Source organism: Micromys minutus (assembly GCF_963924665.1).
Source record: "Micromys minutus genome assembly, chromosome: 12".
NCBI lineage: Eukaryota > Metazoa > Chordata > Mammalia > Rodentia > Muridae > Micromys > Micromys minutus.
Genome location: NC_137981.1, coordinates 26,306,553 through 26,324,168, shown reverse-complemented (window position 1 = coordinate 26,324,168; position 17,616 = coordinate 26,306,553). Strand labels below are relative to the sequence as shown.

The 17,616-nt window shown below is 40.8% G+C and overlaps 1 protein-coding gene across 1 annotated transcript in view; it reads left to right on the top strand.

Annotated features, from left to right (window-relative positions):
• PTPN20 (protein tyrosine phosphatase non-receptor type 20) overlaps positions 1-17,616 on the top strand; it is a gene marked incomplete at both ends in the record, with an annotated part of 70,931 nt that overhangs the window by 13,454 nt on the left and 39,861 nt on the right. Inside the window, 3 exon segments of the mRNA XM_080926730.1 lie at positions 712-911; positions 1,804-1,909; positions 9,807-9,982. Of these exon segments, the coding sequence (XP_080782856.1) occupies positions 712-911; positions 1,804-1,909; positions 9,807-9,982 (482 nt within the window).

The following is a 17,616-nucleotide window of genomic DNA, read 5'->3' as shown; positions in this document are numbered from 1 at the left end:
CTTGAACAGGAAACTCATTGCTCTGTACCTGGATAAAGGTTGGTTCTTGCTGTTAAGCTACACGGCAGCTCAGACGTGTGACTTTCTTTTTGGACAAGCATGAAAAGTTGGGGCTCGGTGCAGATATACATCTTGTCATTATCCTAGAAAACTGGGCTAAATGAATGGAGTTATTCTTGCCAAGTTATTCTAGCTTCACACTTTGAGACAACGTCTACGTCTTCAGTTCTTTTACTCTGACCACTGTAGCTGAAACTGTCTCAACTGGCGCGATCAATTCATTTCCTATCCTGGCACAGACTAGGGGACTCCGTTTGTACCAATCTTTCTGCGTTGCCTTGGGATTCAGTAGACAGTTCAGCTACTGCTCTCACAACAGTTGGCCTTATGAGCCTGGACCGAGAGGGAAATGCATAGGCTGCAGAGAACCGAACCTAAGAGCAGGACCCACAGTGGGCACTGAAGTTCCTCGGAAGACCAGCAGGGGGAGCACTGTCCTCTCTGACCAGACTTGCACTGGCTCAGGCTAGGACAGCAGTGCGCAGACTCGTGGCAGTCTCCGGGATTGGACAGATTGGACACATAGAGGCTCTGGCGCGAACCTCCTGGTGAGGCGGTTGGGGCCCAGGGGGCCGACAGGTCCAGGTGAGGAGAGGTGGGCCAGGTCAGGGGGTGCTGAAGCATGAGGGGACTCCTTCCTTTGCCTCTCAGGGAGAAGGAGCTATTGGTGCGCAGAGGCCTAGAGCGCAGGCTGGACTCCGAGGCTCCCTGTGGCTGTGGAGTGAACCTGACCATGGGTCGAGAGGGCTGGGCTAGCCCTACCCTCAGGATGACAGTGACAGCTGTGGGCCTGCCAGCCCTGGAGTGTGCTAAAGGAAGTCCTGCTGACATATGTGCTTCTGACAGGATTGGTAATAAGCTGCTCTGGGCCTTAAGGCCAGGCTTTAATGACCCAGAGGTTTGGAGATCAAGGGCATCATGGACACTAGAGCCAGTGAGGGGGTGGGATGGCTAGAGAGAAAATCAGTTGACCAGGAACTGTTGGGGAAAGTGTACCTGGCACATGTTCCAGAAGCTAGGTGTAGAGGAAAGAAATAAGCCCATTCCCTGTCCTTTAGGTAACAAGTCACTGTTGAATAAAAACCAACAGTGTTTTCAGATTAGAAGTGGCTTTTGATGTTGAGTTTGAGATGTCTGTTTGTGTAGGCACACAAAGAACGTGCTTGGGAAGAATTTTACAGTGAACTTCGCACCTACTACGTTATTATTATTATTTTTTCATATCCATCTGTCCCAACCCATCTGTCACTGAGTAGATTTACTTTTGTTGTGACAAAACGTAATAGCAATCACCTAGTGGATTTTAAAACTGAGATCAAATTTAACTTGAAGTTACACAGACTAGTGTGGTTTTGGCTCTAAAGCCAGGGGGGATGTTAGGGCTGGGGTCAACATTCTTAGTTATTACCGTATGCACGGCATTCAAGGAACTGGATGGAATTGAGCGTTCCATAAAGAAGAGGGGAACATCAAATAATTGAGAGGGGAAACAGGTGGTCGCTCGTGGTGATTGCTACCGTGTAAGATGTTTGCGAAGCAGGCTGAGACAAGATAGTGTTAGGCCAGCCTGGTCGAGCCTGCCTCAAAACAACCTCAAACTAAAAACCAGGGCCAAATGGAAACAGAATTCACCCCCTTCCTTGTTTCTGACAAGTAGGAAAATTTTTAATAAATTTAAACACAACATTAGTGTATAAGAAAGAGAGACCTTTTGGTCAAATTGATTTTTTTTTTTTTAAATAGGAGAAACTAGAATTTGTCCGTATGCTGATGTAATTGAGATCATAGAAAGGATCAAAGATAAAGGAAGAATTTTGCTTGAGGGAGTCCTTGAAAGCCTGCAGCAGAGGTACAGCAGGCCAGGTAGAAGGGAAACAGACCACAGTAGAGATCAGGCTGGAAATTGAGGCAGCAGGCCTGTGCGTCAGGAACGGGGCTGGTGTGGGAGGGGAAATATTGCTGGAGAAGAATTCAGTAACATAGTCCTGTGGATGGGAAAGGAAATAGGAAACGTAATTGAGTTGCTGCAGTGTAAGCGACTGTTTTTGTCAAGGATTTGGGAGGCCAGCCAGTGTGGATTCACGGTGTATTTTTTCTGTGCATGTGTTCAACCTTGGGAAGGTTTTACAAAGATTAAATGAATTAGACTCATGAAAAGCGTCAATGCCATTTATAATATAATCTCTGAGTTCTCAGTTTGCTTGCTTTCCCCTCCACTGTTTTTACAAATGTGCCTAAGAGAGGGGCCATTTACCAACGGAGAGGATCCTCTCCTTTGGCACATTCTTCAGTCAAACCGGATTTCACTGAAGTGTACAGCTGTCTTTAGGCATCTGCTCCTGGTTTGGTTGGATTTATGAAGCTTTGTAATTCTGGCAGCTTGTGTTGGGAGCTATCATCCTGGGTGGGTTGGGAGTTCATTACAGTGACAATTCCTAAGTTTTTGTAAAAAATATTTTTATTGCTATATTTCATATTGGACCTAATTTACCCGAAGTTACAAAATCTACAGCTCCAATATCACCAGGCAGAAAAAAAGAGTCAGCTTTATAGGCTATTATCCCTCCCTGACCACTTGGGCAGTATTAAGATATAATAATAAATGGCTGATGTTGACAGCTCCAGGTCCTGGTTTTTGTGGTAGACTTTATCTGCATTTTTTCCCAACTGCTTGGCCATAACTCTTCTATAACTTCAGCAGAATATTTAAAAGTATTAGACCCCAAGGCCAGATCAGCTGTGTCCTACTCTGCCTTATTATGTGACTGTGAGCAGATCATTCAACTACTGTGTTTCCTTTTAAATAATGCATGATGTGGAAAGAGTAGTTGCCTGATAAGGTTATTGTAAGGATCAAAGAAGTCAATGTGATGACTTCATAGAAGTATTTTTATTTGTTGATAAGTTCCATTAAAATTATGCAGTCATTGTGTTTTCTTAGAGTTCAGGCATGGTATTATTTCTTCTCCTTTGGGGCTTGATTATTTCAAAACCCTCTGGTTGTATTGTCTATATGAGGAAAATAAATGGATATCGGTTTGCTTATAGGTGCAAAATATAACTTAAATTTCCTCTGGACTTAGGAACCTCATCAACAGGGTACATTTCATTAGTATTGCCTGCTACAAAAAGCTTGGGGTCTGAGTCCATTTTTGGAGGGGAGGGATGTCCTAAACTGGCAAATCATTGAAAATATTTGGTTACAAAGATCAGTATTTCTACATGGCCAGTGCTGGGTACAGCTCATGGTAAATGATGTAAGTTATTTGGCTGTACATAAGAGACCCCAAGCCAAAATCTGTAAGAGGGTTACTGTATGATGTATACTGTATACTGCACACTGCATTCTGTATAAAGAGGTTAACAAAAGGAATGCGTTTGTTACTGATTGAAAGCAACTGGACAGGCTTGGAATTTGGAACGAGTGAAAATTCCAAATGATCTTTGCTGATAGGCGATGATAGAGAAAGTAAATGCACTTTGAAGAAGTGGCCCAGCCAGTCTGCAGTCGAGGCTGTATGAGCATTTGCAGGATGAAGTGCTCCATTTTCACAGATTCAGAATCAGTAAGTCGTAGTAAGGCTCTGGGATCCATCAAGTTGTAAACAATTCCATGAGTGACTTGGTTATGCAGTTTGTTTGGGATCTCGTTAGAGCAAAGCAGTGCATATCAGCACTGGGTGCTTCATAATCCCTTTTCAGTGAAGCTACCGGCATTCTGGTGCTGTACCTGGGGATTCAGATTAAATTGGCTAGGATGGCTCGGGTAGGGTCTGGACATTGGCACTTTAAAAATGTTCTCTGGTTGATTCTCCCGTGCTTCTAGGTTTGAAGATCACTGCCATAATCAGCCATATTTCCTTCCATAGGATTTGTATTTTTTTTTCATAATTTACATGCAATTCTGAGGCTGAAAAAGGGTTAATTAACTTGCATATGTTTCTATGTCTTGTTATTGACAGTTAATAAGCATAGATTCATTTCTTCAGTGCTTCTCAAATTGGAGCTCACTTTGGGGTGACCCAAGGGAACTTTAAAGACAACCAGTGCTGGGATCTCATCCTCAAATATGCCGATCTCGTTATTCCGGGGTGGCCAGGCACTGGGGTTTTACAAAGCTCTTCATCTGATTGTAGTATGCGCATGAGGTGGTCGATCTCTAAGAAAGCTTTTGTTTATTATCATTGCGGGGAGTTAATGTGTGCACATGTCATGCACATGCGTGAAAGCCAGAGGACAGACAGTTCTGTGGAGTTGACTGTCTCCATCCACTCAGGTTGCCAGACTTGATGGACATGCATCTCCAACCACTGCACCGTCCCACCCGTGTACCATGCACTCCATCTATACTGAATTCTCATGTAGTCCAGACTGATCTTGAACATTGCTGTGGTATTCCTGTCTCTGCCTCTCAGGTGCTGGGTTGATAGACAGGTCTGCACCACCCCACTCGGCTTCTCCTAGGTTTTTATCGGGCAACTTTATGGGGTTAGATTTGGTATGTAATCTATTTTACATTAATTTCGTTACATAGTATGAACTTTGAGTGAAATCCATAATTTTGCATACAGATGTCCGCTTTTTCATCATTATTTGTTGAAAATACTGTCCTGTTCCCACAGTCTAGGCACTTGTCACACAGCTTAATTGACCCCATGTGAATTTTTTTCTACCTTTTTGTTCATTTATGCTTAGGTTTATTTCTGTACTTACACCAATGTCATGGTGTCTGGGTGCATGCTTCACCATTTCTGTTCATTGTAAGGAAGACCTCAGTGTGGACAATATAAGTCCTTACATGAAACATCTAGTCTTTCTGATGTTTAGAAATGTATGTGTACGTTAAAAGTAGATGCATTGAGCCATCCATTTTTCAGATACTCTTACAAGAACTCATAGTGAAGAGCTGTTGGTATGATAAAACTGCTTTTGAGCGATACAGGCTTGTGCTGGTTTGAGGAGGGAGGGAGAATGAAATATGCAAAGGGTCCAGTACTAATAATATAAATTTCTGGAAATGCAATGGAGTGAAAAGATACAAAAATATGTAGATTTTAAGAAAAACATGAAAATGCATTTGTGGTCATGATAATATAGGAAGTCCCAAGGAGTCAAGGCTGTTAGAAACAGTGAGTGACTTTAACTAAGACAAAATGTAAGGTCAGCTTTGTATTTCTAGGCTGGAGGTGTACAACTGAAAAAAATCAAACATAACAATCAGTTACAATGACATGAAAAAAATATAGATACGTTTAATGAAATTCTGCAATATCTGAATTCTCAAAACTATTTAACATTTATAAAGGAAGTTAAGGAAAACCAGATGAGTAGAGCAATATATTAATTCTACTTGGTGCTCTTCTGTTGGGTACTTTCCCAGCTAATAGAGCTCAGCTGGAAAGCACATGGGCCAGATTCCTGTGGTGTCTGTATGCTGTGACTCGCTACCCTCACAAGGCCTCTGTCAGTTCCTTTGAGTGAGCGGCAGGACTCTGTCTTTCTGGAAATACTCCTTGCTCTCTGCATCAAACCTGTTCTAGACTGTTTGTAAGATATCGATTTGTCTAGACGGCACTGGCGTGGTCTATCATCTTTTCTGCTTTTTGTTGTTTCCTCACCGTTTCCATCCTCTCCTGCTCTCCCCTTCCCCTCTGTCTCCCCCCGACCCAGTCCATTTTCATCTGTTCAGTAGTGTGAGCACAGTTATTTTGCCTGACAACGACCACCAGCCACACAGCTACTGTGGTGTAAGTTGATTTAAATGAAATTAATAAAAATAGAATTTCTCAGTCACCCTATTTCCATTTTAAGTTTATAGTAGTCACCTGGGCTGTGCAGTTAAATGATGCTTTTGCCACATACAGTGCTCTGCTGGGCAGTGTGGTCTGGGAGTAATTGTTTTTTTTTTTTTTTTTTCCTTAGTTTTCAGATATACTTCTGAATAGACTGGTATTTCTTTTATTTGTTGGCATCATTACTTACTGATTCCTGTCCCTTATTCCATTCCTTTGTTCTGGGCTTTCATTTCTTTTATAGATTTCTTACATCAGAACATGAATCTTTCAAATTATCACTTTCCATACAGACATCTGTACTGTACAGCGGAAGCACCACTTTGGTTGTGCGCCTAAAGTTTGTGATGTTTTATTTTTATTTATTCAATTAAAATAAGTATTTTCTGTGTCACTGAGCTGGGGTGATAGTTATTTAGGAATGAGTTTAACTACCCCCCAGTTTGAGGACTTGCAGTTTTGATTTCCCTTTATCTTCATATTCATACTTATCTTGTATTTCAACGTAAGATTTTTAAATTAGTTAAAATTAGATTTATTTATTTATTTTGATACATGTATGGGCATCACATACATGTCTGGTACCCATGGAAGTCAGAAGAGGATTTTGAATATCCCAGAACTGGAGTTACAGAGGGCTCTGAGCCGCCATGTGGAGTCTGGGCATTGAACCTGAATCCTCTAGAAGAGCAGTTATTACTCTTAACTCCCGAGCCATCTCTCTAGCCCGTCAGCATAAGATTTGTAATGATTTTTTAACCTGAATATGACTTAGCTGGTGGAAGCCTCTTGTCCACTTAGAACACTGTTTGTTCTTGTGCTACACGGGTGAGGTGTCCGTGAAACTTAGGTCAGATGACTTCAGGGTTGCTCTTGTTTTCTGCGTCCTCTTGGGTTTTCTCTCTGCTTCTCTCCACCTGTATTGTGGATGTTCCTTTCCCTTTTTTTTTTATGACTTGAAAAATATTTTTTAATGTGATGTGTATGAGTATTGCCAAAATCTAATGTATGGGTATCATACATGTGACTGGTACCCATAGAGGCCAGGAAAGGGTGTTGGGTTCTGTAGAACTGGAGTTACAGAAGGTTATATGTTGCTGTGTTAGTGCTAAGAACAGACCAGGTCCTCTGCAGGTCCTTTTAACTATTTAGCATCTCTCCAATACCTTTTAATGACATTTGAAGCCATGTCTTTTTTAAATAAATATACACTGGAATGGTTGTACATTTTTCTTGATGCCTGTTTTTATGGAACTTCTTTTGGAAAATTGGAGTTTGTGCTATCTGATGCTTGTGTTTACTTTTCTTGTAATCAGTGCTTGCATTGGTTATCTTTTTCTTTCTTACATCAATTCCTTATATAAAGTGGGCTTCTTTGAGATTAAAAATAATTGGATTTGACTTTTTCAATTTTATCAGTCTCTTTGATTTGTATTACAAGATTACAAACAGTTCATATAATTATTGCTGAGGTTGGCTGTTTCTCTGAAGTCTTGCCCATTTTATGTTTGTTTCTTTAACCTATTCTTTCTCATCCCATTTTTTTATTTAGATAGGGATGTTTTAAAGAATCCTTTATAATTCTTTCTTGACACTGGCTGTTGCATTTCCTTCTTTCTGCCTCTTCTCCCTTTTCTTAATTGTTTTAGACTTAGAGTGTATCACAGTCTATTTTTAATAATGCCTCATTTCACTAGAATGTAATTTTATATCAGTGAGCTACCACGGCATCTCAAACCTCTACTTGTTATATGTCTTATTGTTTAGATGTTGTAAATTCCACAGTATAATTATTATTTTTGCCTCAGACAGTTATTATAAAAGTTTCTTGTCTCATTTGTTTAAACATTTTATTTCATAGGCTTTTAAAAGGAGTTTATAAACATATGGAGAAACTGGGCAACAATGCAGAGGGCTCATCTCTCTGTCTCTGTTGTTATTGTTTATTACTTTAACACACTTGTTACTTAGTAATCACTGTGTATTAGCACCCACAAAAGCCTCTACTCGGCGCTAGGGTTTACTCTTTACCTAGCATATTCCTCTAGAATTTGAAAAATATACTGTATTTCCACAGTTACAGTATTATTTCTTTAAAAACCCCTCTGCTCTATTGATTCATCCTTGAACTTACTCTCCAAACCCCCGCCACCCATTGGGCCATCTTGTCTTTCCAGCTTCACCCTTTTTACAGTGTTACTTAGTTGAGTCAGCCAGTATGTCTATGCATATTTGTTTCTGTCTCTCAGCAACATTCATTAAGATTGCCATATCTCATCTGGCCTGAAAGCCCATTTGTTTATTATTTAGTAATATTTCTTTGATGGACAGATCACAGTGTATCCATTCACATACTGAAGTATCTCTTAGTTGTTTCTAATTTTGGATGATTGTGAATAAAATAGCTACAAATGTTTAAAACTCCAGTGAATAATTACTGAATCTCATGGTAGATAATACTATGTTTAGCTCTGTAAGAATACGCTAAAACTATCTACCAGAGTAGACACCGTATTCCCTTCCCACCAGCAATGACTTACTCCTGATAGTCTGCATTCTCACTAGTATTTGGTATTGTTGATTAGCCACTAGAACAGATAAGTAGTGATATTTGGTTTTGTTTAGTAATTTCTTAATAATGTAGAATGTGAAACATATTAGATATCTGTTTATTTCTTTGCCAAGTTAGTTCAGATCTTTATTTTAAATTATTTTGTTTTCTTGATGATGTTAAGAGTTCTTTGTAATTTTTGATTATAATGATTAGTTATCTGTTCTGTAGATATTTTCTTTGGGTCTTTTTATTTCTTTATTCTCAACAATGTCTTTAAAAATAGAAGTTTTAAAAATTTTAATAAAGTAGAAAAACTTTTTGCCAGCCGAGTGTGGTGGCAGGTCTGTAACCTTAGCACTCAGGAGCATGCGACAGGAGTATCACCACAGCTAAGTGCCAGTCTGATCTGCATATGAATCCCAGGGCACTGGGGTGTATGAGTGAGACTTTGTCTCAAAAACCAAGCAAGCAAGGAATCAAACACACAGAAAACAACAGTAAAGACAACAGAAAACTAATCGCCAAAACTTAGGTTAACTAGATTTTATCCTTGTAATTTTCTTATTTTGAATTTTTGACTTCCCACAAGATGCTTTAAAATTCTAAGCCTGGCACTGGGTACTCTGAGTTTATTTGGAAATAAAGCCTTTTCAGAAGTAAATAAATGCAAGTTCCATCCAATAACTTGTGTTCTTGTAGGAAAAGGGACATTCAAATATAAACACACAGGGAGACCCTCTGCTTCTCCCTCTTCCAGCGATAGCTGCATTGTCTCATGCAGTGCCAGCCTCGTCCCTTAGACAAGATAATGAAGTTTGGTGTGAATGGATTTGGCCATATTTGTTGCCTGGCTATCAGCTCTGGATCTGGCAAGGTAGAGATTGTTGCCATCAATGACCCCTTTCCATTGACCATCTTCCAGGAGCAAGATCGCATTAACATCAAATGGGGTGATGCTGGTGCTGAGTATCTTGTGGACTCTACTGGCATCTTCACCACCATGGAGAAGGAGGGGCCCACTTGAAGGGTGGGGCCATAAGGGTCATCATCTCCGCCCCTTCAGCCGATGCCCCCATGTTTGTGATGGCTATGAACCATGAGAAATATGACAACTCACTCAAGATTGTCAGCAATGCATCCTGCACCACCAACTGCTTAGCCCCCTGTCTAATGTCATCCATGACAACTTTGGCACCACGAGGACTCATGACCACAGTCCATGCCATCACTGCCACTCAGAAGACTGTGGATGGCCCTCCCTGGAAAGCTGTGGCGTGATGGCCATGGGGCAGCCCAGAACATCATCCCTGCATCCACTGGTGCTGCCAAGGCTGTGGGCAAGGTCATCCCAGAGCTGAACTGGAAGCTCACTGGTATGCCCTTCTGTGTCTTACCCTCAGTGTATTTGTTGTGGATCTGATATGCTGCCTGGAGAAACCTGTCAAGTATGATAACATCAAGAAGGTGGTGAAGCAGGCAGCTGAAGGCCCACTAAATTGCATTCTGGGCTACACTGAAGACCAGGTTGTCTGCTGCGACTTGAACAGCAACTCCCACTCTTCCATCTTTGATGCTGGTGCTGGCATCGCTCTCAATGACAACTTTGTGAATCTCATTTCCTGGTATGACAATGAATACGGCTACAACAACAGGGTGGTGGATCTCATGGCCTACATGGCCTCTAAGGAGTAAAAAATCCTGGACCATCGTCCCCTGCCCCAGCAAGGATAAGTAAGAGAGAGGCCCTCAGTTGCTGAGGAGTCCCCATTTCAACTCGGCTCCCAGCACTGAGCATCTCCCTCACAATTTCTATCCCAGACCCCAATAATAACAAGAGAGGCCCTCCCTACTCTCTTGAATACCATTGATAAATTTCTGCTGCATCCCCCTCCCCCCAGTAAACACACAGGGAGAACATGATATGACAGTAGAGGCAGAACTTGGAAAGCTGTGACCAAAAGCCAGGGGTAACGAAAGCCTGTTGCTGAGCCAGAGGAATTAGAAGGAAGGAACGCTCCTTTCCTCAAGCTTTCTGAGGTGGGGAGGGATGGTTTTGCTGACACTTGAATTTCTGTTTCCAGAACTGTGGGATAAAACATTTTTAAATTTTTAAAAAGGCCATCCAATTCGTTGTATAGTGCTCTGTTTTGGAAGCTCTAGGAAACTGACACATATCCTGGCACAGGTTTTGGAATTGGGTACCACTTGGGTAGACACAGGAAGAGTGGTGAGGCACAGGACATAAAAACTCTAGATGAGATTAACAAGTTTTGGGTCGCAGTATAGATATGATTCTGGAAAAGACAAGAGAATTGTGTAAACACGCATTTGTTTGGGAGAATACGTATATCACCATGAGCAGAATTTTATTAGAAACATGGACCTCATGGGTGAGATCTTAAAGTGATGGAAATTGCCATAACTGACACTGAGGAGAGGCAAGCACCTCCTTAAGACTGTCATAAACTTGCCGGGATTGTGCTCTACAGCTGGGTGAATGGTTGAGGAGAGGGCTCGGTGGTTAAGAGCACTTGTTGCTCTTGCAGAGGACTCGGGGTCAGTTCTCAGCCCCCATATAGCAGCTTACAACCATATGTAATTCCAGTTCCAGGGCACCTAGCACACTTCTCTGGCCTCTGCGGGCACAAGACATGCACACAGTGGTCGTACATACATTAAGAAAAACACTGATATGCATAACACAACAATAAATCTTGAAGTGTCCCATATCAGCAGAAACCACAGAGTCAGAAAGAAAGACGAGGCGGTGGCAACAGCTGAGAAGCTTCAGCACTGACATCGAACAGTTGGCAAAGTGCTGTGATCCAACACTGCCAAGCAGTGGAGAGTGACAGACAGACGGGGCCACAGAAGTGGTACAGTGACTGGCCAAGGCTCGAACAACTGCAGGAGAGAGCCATGGGAACTGCTGGAGGCCGTTACAACAGCAACAGTGGAGTTGCAGGAGAGGCCAAACAGAACAAACAACAACAAATACACTATAGCAAAGCAGTGGCTGTGGAAGGAGCCAACCACAGAGCTGTAGCAGAGATGGCTGTGGCAGCCACGGCCTGAAGGGCTAGGATGGCTAATCTTGGCTGTCGACCACATCTGGGATCATTGGAAACCCATATAGCTGTGCACATTTGTGACTTCTTGATTGGATCATTTGAAGTGGGAAGATCCATCCCAAATCTTGGCTACACCTTCTGATGGCAGTTTATAGAAATGGACAAGGAAGAAGGAAGTTTTTGCATTTAACTTGGCTGCCTTTGCCTGCACTAGCAAGTTCATTTGTCCTGTTGCCAAGGCATTCCTTCGCTGGCATTAGAACCTGCTTCTCAGGATTCTAACATAGCCTGAAGCCCAGCAGCTTTCTGAGACTCCAGCACCAGATTGGGACTCCCAAGACATCTAGTTTCAGAGACCGAACAACTACTGGATACTTGGCCTTTTTGTTGGAAGACATCTATTGTTGGACTACTTGGACCATAGCCTGTAAGCCATTCTAATAAACATGCACATGAGCGTGCATGCATACACGTGAACCCACTTTCACTTCCTCCTCCCTCCTTCCCCCCAATAAGCTCTGTTCCTCTAGAGAACCCTGATTAATACATGGGCCAAAGCTAGCCACTGTCAAGAGTTAACTTCCTAGGCCTACACAAAAGCTATCACACTTGACAGCCTAAAGTTAAGAGTCTTGGTGGGCTCTCGGACCTGGGTGCACTCGGCCAAAGGCTTACATCTGAGTTGTGACACTAGGAGGCATTACCTGCTGTTGCTTCAGGTTGTCTGTTGTTGATGCTTACAGCGGTTTCAGAAGCTTCCCATGAACTGCACTAAAGAGCTTTGTCTTTTCTCCCCATGATTTCTGTCTGTGTAGAGCAAAAGCACTCCAGACACCTATTACTGAGCAGTTAGGTAGTTGGGTGACTCATAGATCCACAGCCCTTCCATTGCTTTGCTGTTTGCTGTAGATGCTGAATGTACTGGCTGCTCTCTAGACCCACCACTTCTTAGGCTTGACTTTTACCACCCCAATGACCCTTTTAGGCAGTTTATCTTGGGGAGAAAGATGCCAGTGGAACATTTTGTTATTTTTTTTTAGAACAGACAGCAAATAAGGGCCAGATTTCTCATGCAGACATTTAAAAAATTAGTTAACTACCTAATTACCTAACTAATTAACTTTACATCCCAATCTCACCGCCCCATCCTCCAGCCCTCCTTCTTTCCTCATAAAAAGGGCAGCATCCTATGAATAATAATCCACCTTGGCATATCAAGTTACAGTAGGACTAGGCACATTTTCTTTTAATTATAGCTACTCAGGGCAGCCCCATCAAGGGAAAGGAGCAAAAGGCAGGCAGTAGAGTCAGAGATGGCCCCTGCTCCTGCTGTTAGGAATCCCACATGAAGACCAAGCTGCACAACTTCTACATACATGTTGAGGGTTTAGGTTCATCCCATGCATGTTCTCTGTTAGGCCATTCAATCCCTGTGGGTCCAAGTTAGTTGATTCTATAGGTTTCCTTGTGGTATCCTTGACCTCTCTGGCTCCTTCAATCCTTCCTCCCCCTCTTCCACAGGATTCCCCAGCTCTACCTAATGTTTGGCTGTGAGTTTCTATCAGTTGCTGAGGGGAGTCTCTCTGACTACAGTATGCTAGGCAAATAGAGCAGACGATCTGTCATTAATTGTTGGGAGCAGGCTCTCTCTCATTGCATGGGTCTCAGGTTAGGCCAATCATTGGTTAGCCCTTCCCTCAGTTTTTCAAGAATACATTTCTAAGAGAAGGGTTTCAGGTTTGAATGTCAGCTTTTGTTTGCGCTTGTAAGTGCTGTGCATGTGTTTGCAACTGGCATGATCACAGTTACAGTGGTTTATCCTACCCTGTGAACCAGAGGTTCTTTGTGGTTGGTGATAAAGAACTGTGTGTTTTAAAATAAAGCATCCATGAAGTTAGAGGTATACTTCTGTTTTTTTTTTTTGAATTTTATATTTTATATTTATATTTTATATTCCAGATACAATCAAGTTGACAAGAATAACCATCACAATTCCACTCTTTGTCAACATAATACCCAATCATATATCCTTATGTCATGCTTAATTTCCAAATGCAAACAATTAACAGGTCATGATTACACCTATCATAACATAACTATTCCATCTATAATCACAAATGCATTATCTATTTAACTGTTATAATTATACCTAACATGATACAGATTCCGTGCATAGCCACAAACTTTTTCTATGCATAGCCCTATAAATTTTTAGAATAGGTGGAAATATCTCTTGAGAGACATTCTTTTATTCTCTCAAGTTACATATGATAATCCTTGATATTCCCTTCATTGGTGTTAAATTACCTTTTGGGTGAGAAGATTTGACTTTAATCAGCCATACTGTCTGCTTGCAGCCTATATAAAGGACATGGGAAAAAAAAGTTTTGTTCTTTTCCTGTTTGCTCTTTTTTTTCCCCTAGCAAATCAATTCCTTCACTGGCATTAGAGCCCACATCTTTGGGATTCTAATATATACTGAAGTCCAGCAGAGACACACCCCCCAGCCTCAAAAAACTGAACAACTACTGGATTTTTGGACCTTTTATTGATAGATACCCATTGTTGGATTATCTAGACCACAGCCTGTAATTCTAACCATTCATACGTTCTCTTACTCCAGAGAACCCTGACCACTACAGCTGTCAGACGTGTCAAATGAGTGGAAACACATCTTTCTGGTCCTTTTAGATTTAAGTGAACAGACTTGTGTTTACATGAATGCCTGTGTAAGATCTATAATTTTTTTATTGAAAAACTTTATTTTAAAAAACAAATATAAATGTACAAATTTTCAGCATTTTTGCATAAAAGTATATGAATACATTTTTAAAGGTTGTAATTAAGTATTTGTGGGTACATATACATACACACATGTATATATGTAACAATAATATAGGAAAAGAGGCTATTAATTTGAGGGAATAGGAGAGAAACTAGGAGGGGCTATAGGGAGGAAAGGGGGATGTGATACAGTTCTATTTTAATTAAAATGTATTCTTTTTTTTGTTGTTGAACTTCACACAGTCTGTGAGTTGTTTCTGGGGTTTTCAGAGCTTTCTGGGGTTAGCATCCCACTATCAGTGACTGCATATTATGTCTGTTCTTTTGTGACTGGGTTATCTCACTCAGGATGATGTTCTCAAGATGTATCCATTTTCTTAAAAATTTTGTTAAGTCATTGTTTCTGATAGCTGAGTAGTACTCGATTGTGTAAATCTACCACAATTTTTGTATCCATTCATCTACTGAAGGACATCTGGGTTCTTTCCAGCTTCTGGCTATTATAAATAGAGCTGTAGTGAACATTGTGGTGCATGTATCTTTGTTGTATGTTGGAGCATCTCTGGGGTAAATGCCCAGAAGTGGAATAACTGGGTCTTCAGGTAGTGCTATGTCCATTTTTCTGAGGAACTGCCAGACTGATTTCCAGAGTGGTTGTATCAGTTTACAACCCCACCAGCAGTGGAGAAGTGTTCCTCTTTCTCCACATCCTCACCAACATCTGTTGTCATCTGAGTTTTGGATCTTGGCCAATCTGACTGGTGTGAGGTGGAATCTCAGGGTTGTTTTGATTTGCATTTCTCTGATGGCTAAGGATGTCGAGCACTTCCTCAGATATTTCTCAGCCATTCGATATTCCTCGATTGAAAACTTTTTGTTTAAGTCTATACCCCATTTTTAAATAGGGTTGTTTGATTCTCTGGTGTCTAGCTTTTTGAGTTCTTTGTATACCTTGGATATTAGGCCTCTATCTGATGTGGGGTTGGTAAAGATCTTTTCCCATTCTGTTGGCTGCCGTTTTGTTTTCTTGACAGTGTCTTTAGCCTTACAGAAACTTTGCAATCTCATTAAGTCCCATTTGTCAATCTTTGACCTTAGAGCACAAGCCATTGGTGTTCTGTTCAGGAAATTTCTCCTGTGCCTATGAGTTCTAAGGTTTTCCCTACTTTCTCATCTAATAGTTTCAGTGTACCTGGTTTAATGTGGAGATCTTTGATCCACTTACACTTGAGCTTTGTACAAGGAGATAAGAAAGGGTCTGTTTTCATTCTTCTGCATGCTGAGTGCCAGTTGGACCAACACCATTTGTTGAATAGGCTGTCCTTTTTCCATTGAATGTTTACAGCTCCTTTCTCAAAAATCAGGTGACCATATACACGAGGGCTCATTTCTGGATCTTCTATTCTATTCCATTGATCCATGTGCCTATTTCTGTACCAGTACCATGCAGTTTTCAGCACAATTGCCTTGTAATATAGCTTGAGGTCAGGGATAGTGATTCCCACAGATGTTTTCTTGTTGTTGAGGATGGATTTCGCTATTCTAGGTCTTTTGTTATTTCAGATGAAATTGCACATTGCTCTTTCCAACTCAGTGAAGAACTGGGTTGGAATTTTGATGGGGATTGCATTGAATCTGTAGATTGCTTTTGGTAAGATGACCATTTTTAAAATGTTGATCCTTCCAGTTCATGAGCATGGGAGATCTTTCCATTTTCTGAGATCTTCTAGAGGCATACTTCTAAAAGAGAGAGCAGAATGGCAGATGGCTCTGAGGTCCAGAAGGTTGGAAGGGCTTTACTGAAGGAATTTAAGTCATGAATGGAACAGTAGATTATTTACTTGGTACAGAATGGCAGAAATATTCCAGATTGTGGAGTCACTTTCAAAAGATAATTAAGGAAACAACAGCAGTAACAAATTTCAAAAAAGGCTGATGTGGTGGCTCATGCTTTTTAATCCTAGCATTTGGGAAGCAGAAGCAGGTAGAGCTCTGTGAGTTTCAGAGTAGTTTGATCAGGGCTACCTAATGCTTCCCTTCCTCAAAAACGAAACAAGAGCAACAAAAGGATGTTTAAATGACCATTTTTAGTTCTAATAAGAGAGCAGGCTCAGAGTGTCTCATAACTCTCAGTTCCCTGATTATAACTTAGTAATCATAGTTGACATAGGATTCTAATGCTTTTGAATCTTAAATTCCTCCCTGTTCAAAAGGATGGTCACAGTACTTCTCAACAAACTTAATATTGACACAGTCTGTAATTAGATCATAGCTCTTTAAAATGCTTTACATTAGTAACTTACAGTTGCTTTTATGTACTTGTTCTTATTTATGTGACCTCAATTTTATTGAAGTATATTATATTTTTATTTTACTAAATATCACCTTATTGAAGTATAAGCACATAGAAAAATCTTGGTCTTGTGAATGCATGTGATGTTCTTAATTCCTTTCTAATCTGAATTGTTTTCTCTTTCCTTCTTACATTTTTTCTTCACAGTGTAAGACAAACATGTTGATGCTTAGAAGATACTGTGAGCCCTTTACTTTCCCTGTGCTTCCCTGATAACCCTCAACACGTACATATCCACACTGCAAAGTAATCAGTAATCTGATGAATGCAGTATACCAGGGAAATTTACTCACTGTGAATATTGGCTGTCATTTTATTTTATTTATTTATTTTTGGATACAGGGATTTATACATCCCAGATGGGTCTTGAACTCAGTGTGTAGCCATAGAATGACCTTGAAGTTCTAATCCTACCGTCTCTAGCTTCCTAAAAACTGAAGGTACAAGTGTGTACCATCATCATATATCTGGTTTATGTGATGTTAGGGATTGAACTCAGAGCTTTGAGCAGGATAGGCAGGCACCCTGACTACTGAGCTGATCCCTGTTCCTGGCTATTTTTGTAATTAGATGAGAGAAAAACATTTATTTTTAAAAGAACCCCAACTAAAACAAAAACAATTCTTAAGACATGAGTCTTATCAAGTAATACAGCTTTAGAAACTTGTATTTGGAAAAAAATATAGGAAATTATTGTTTTTCAAGAAAAATAATCTCTTCAGGTGACTATAGGAATTCCAGATTCAACAGTTTTCAGTTCTTGAGGTTTCTTTCATCTTTCCTGGCTAGTGTAGGCTTCTTAGAGTAGGGCATTTTAGCACTTTAAGAAGTATTTCAACAGCATGAGCCCTGGAAGTAACTGCCAGAGCAGTGTGCTGAACATGTCACTCTAAGTAGTCAGTGTGGCATCTTTTACCCAGTCTAAAATCCATAGTGAAGAGTCTGTCTTAGCCCCTCAACTGAGCATCTTTTCCCCCCTTTTAGGTCTTTCTTCTCAGAGCT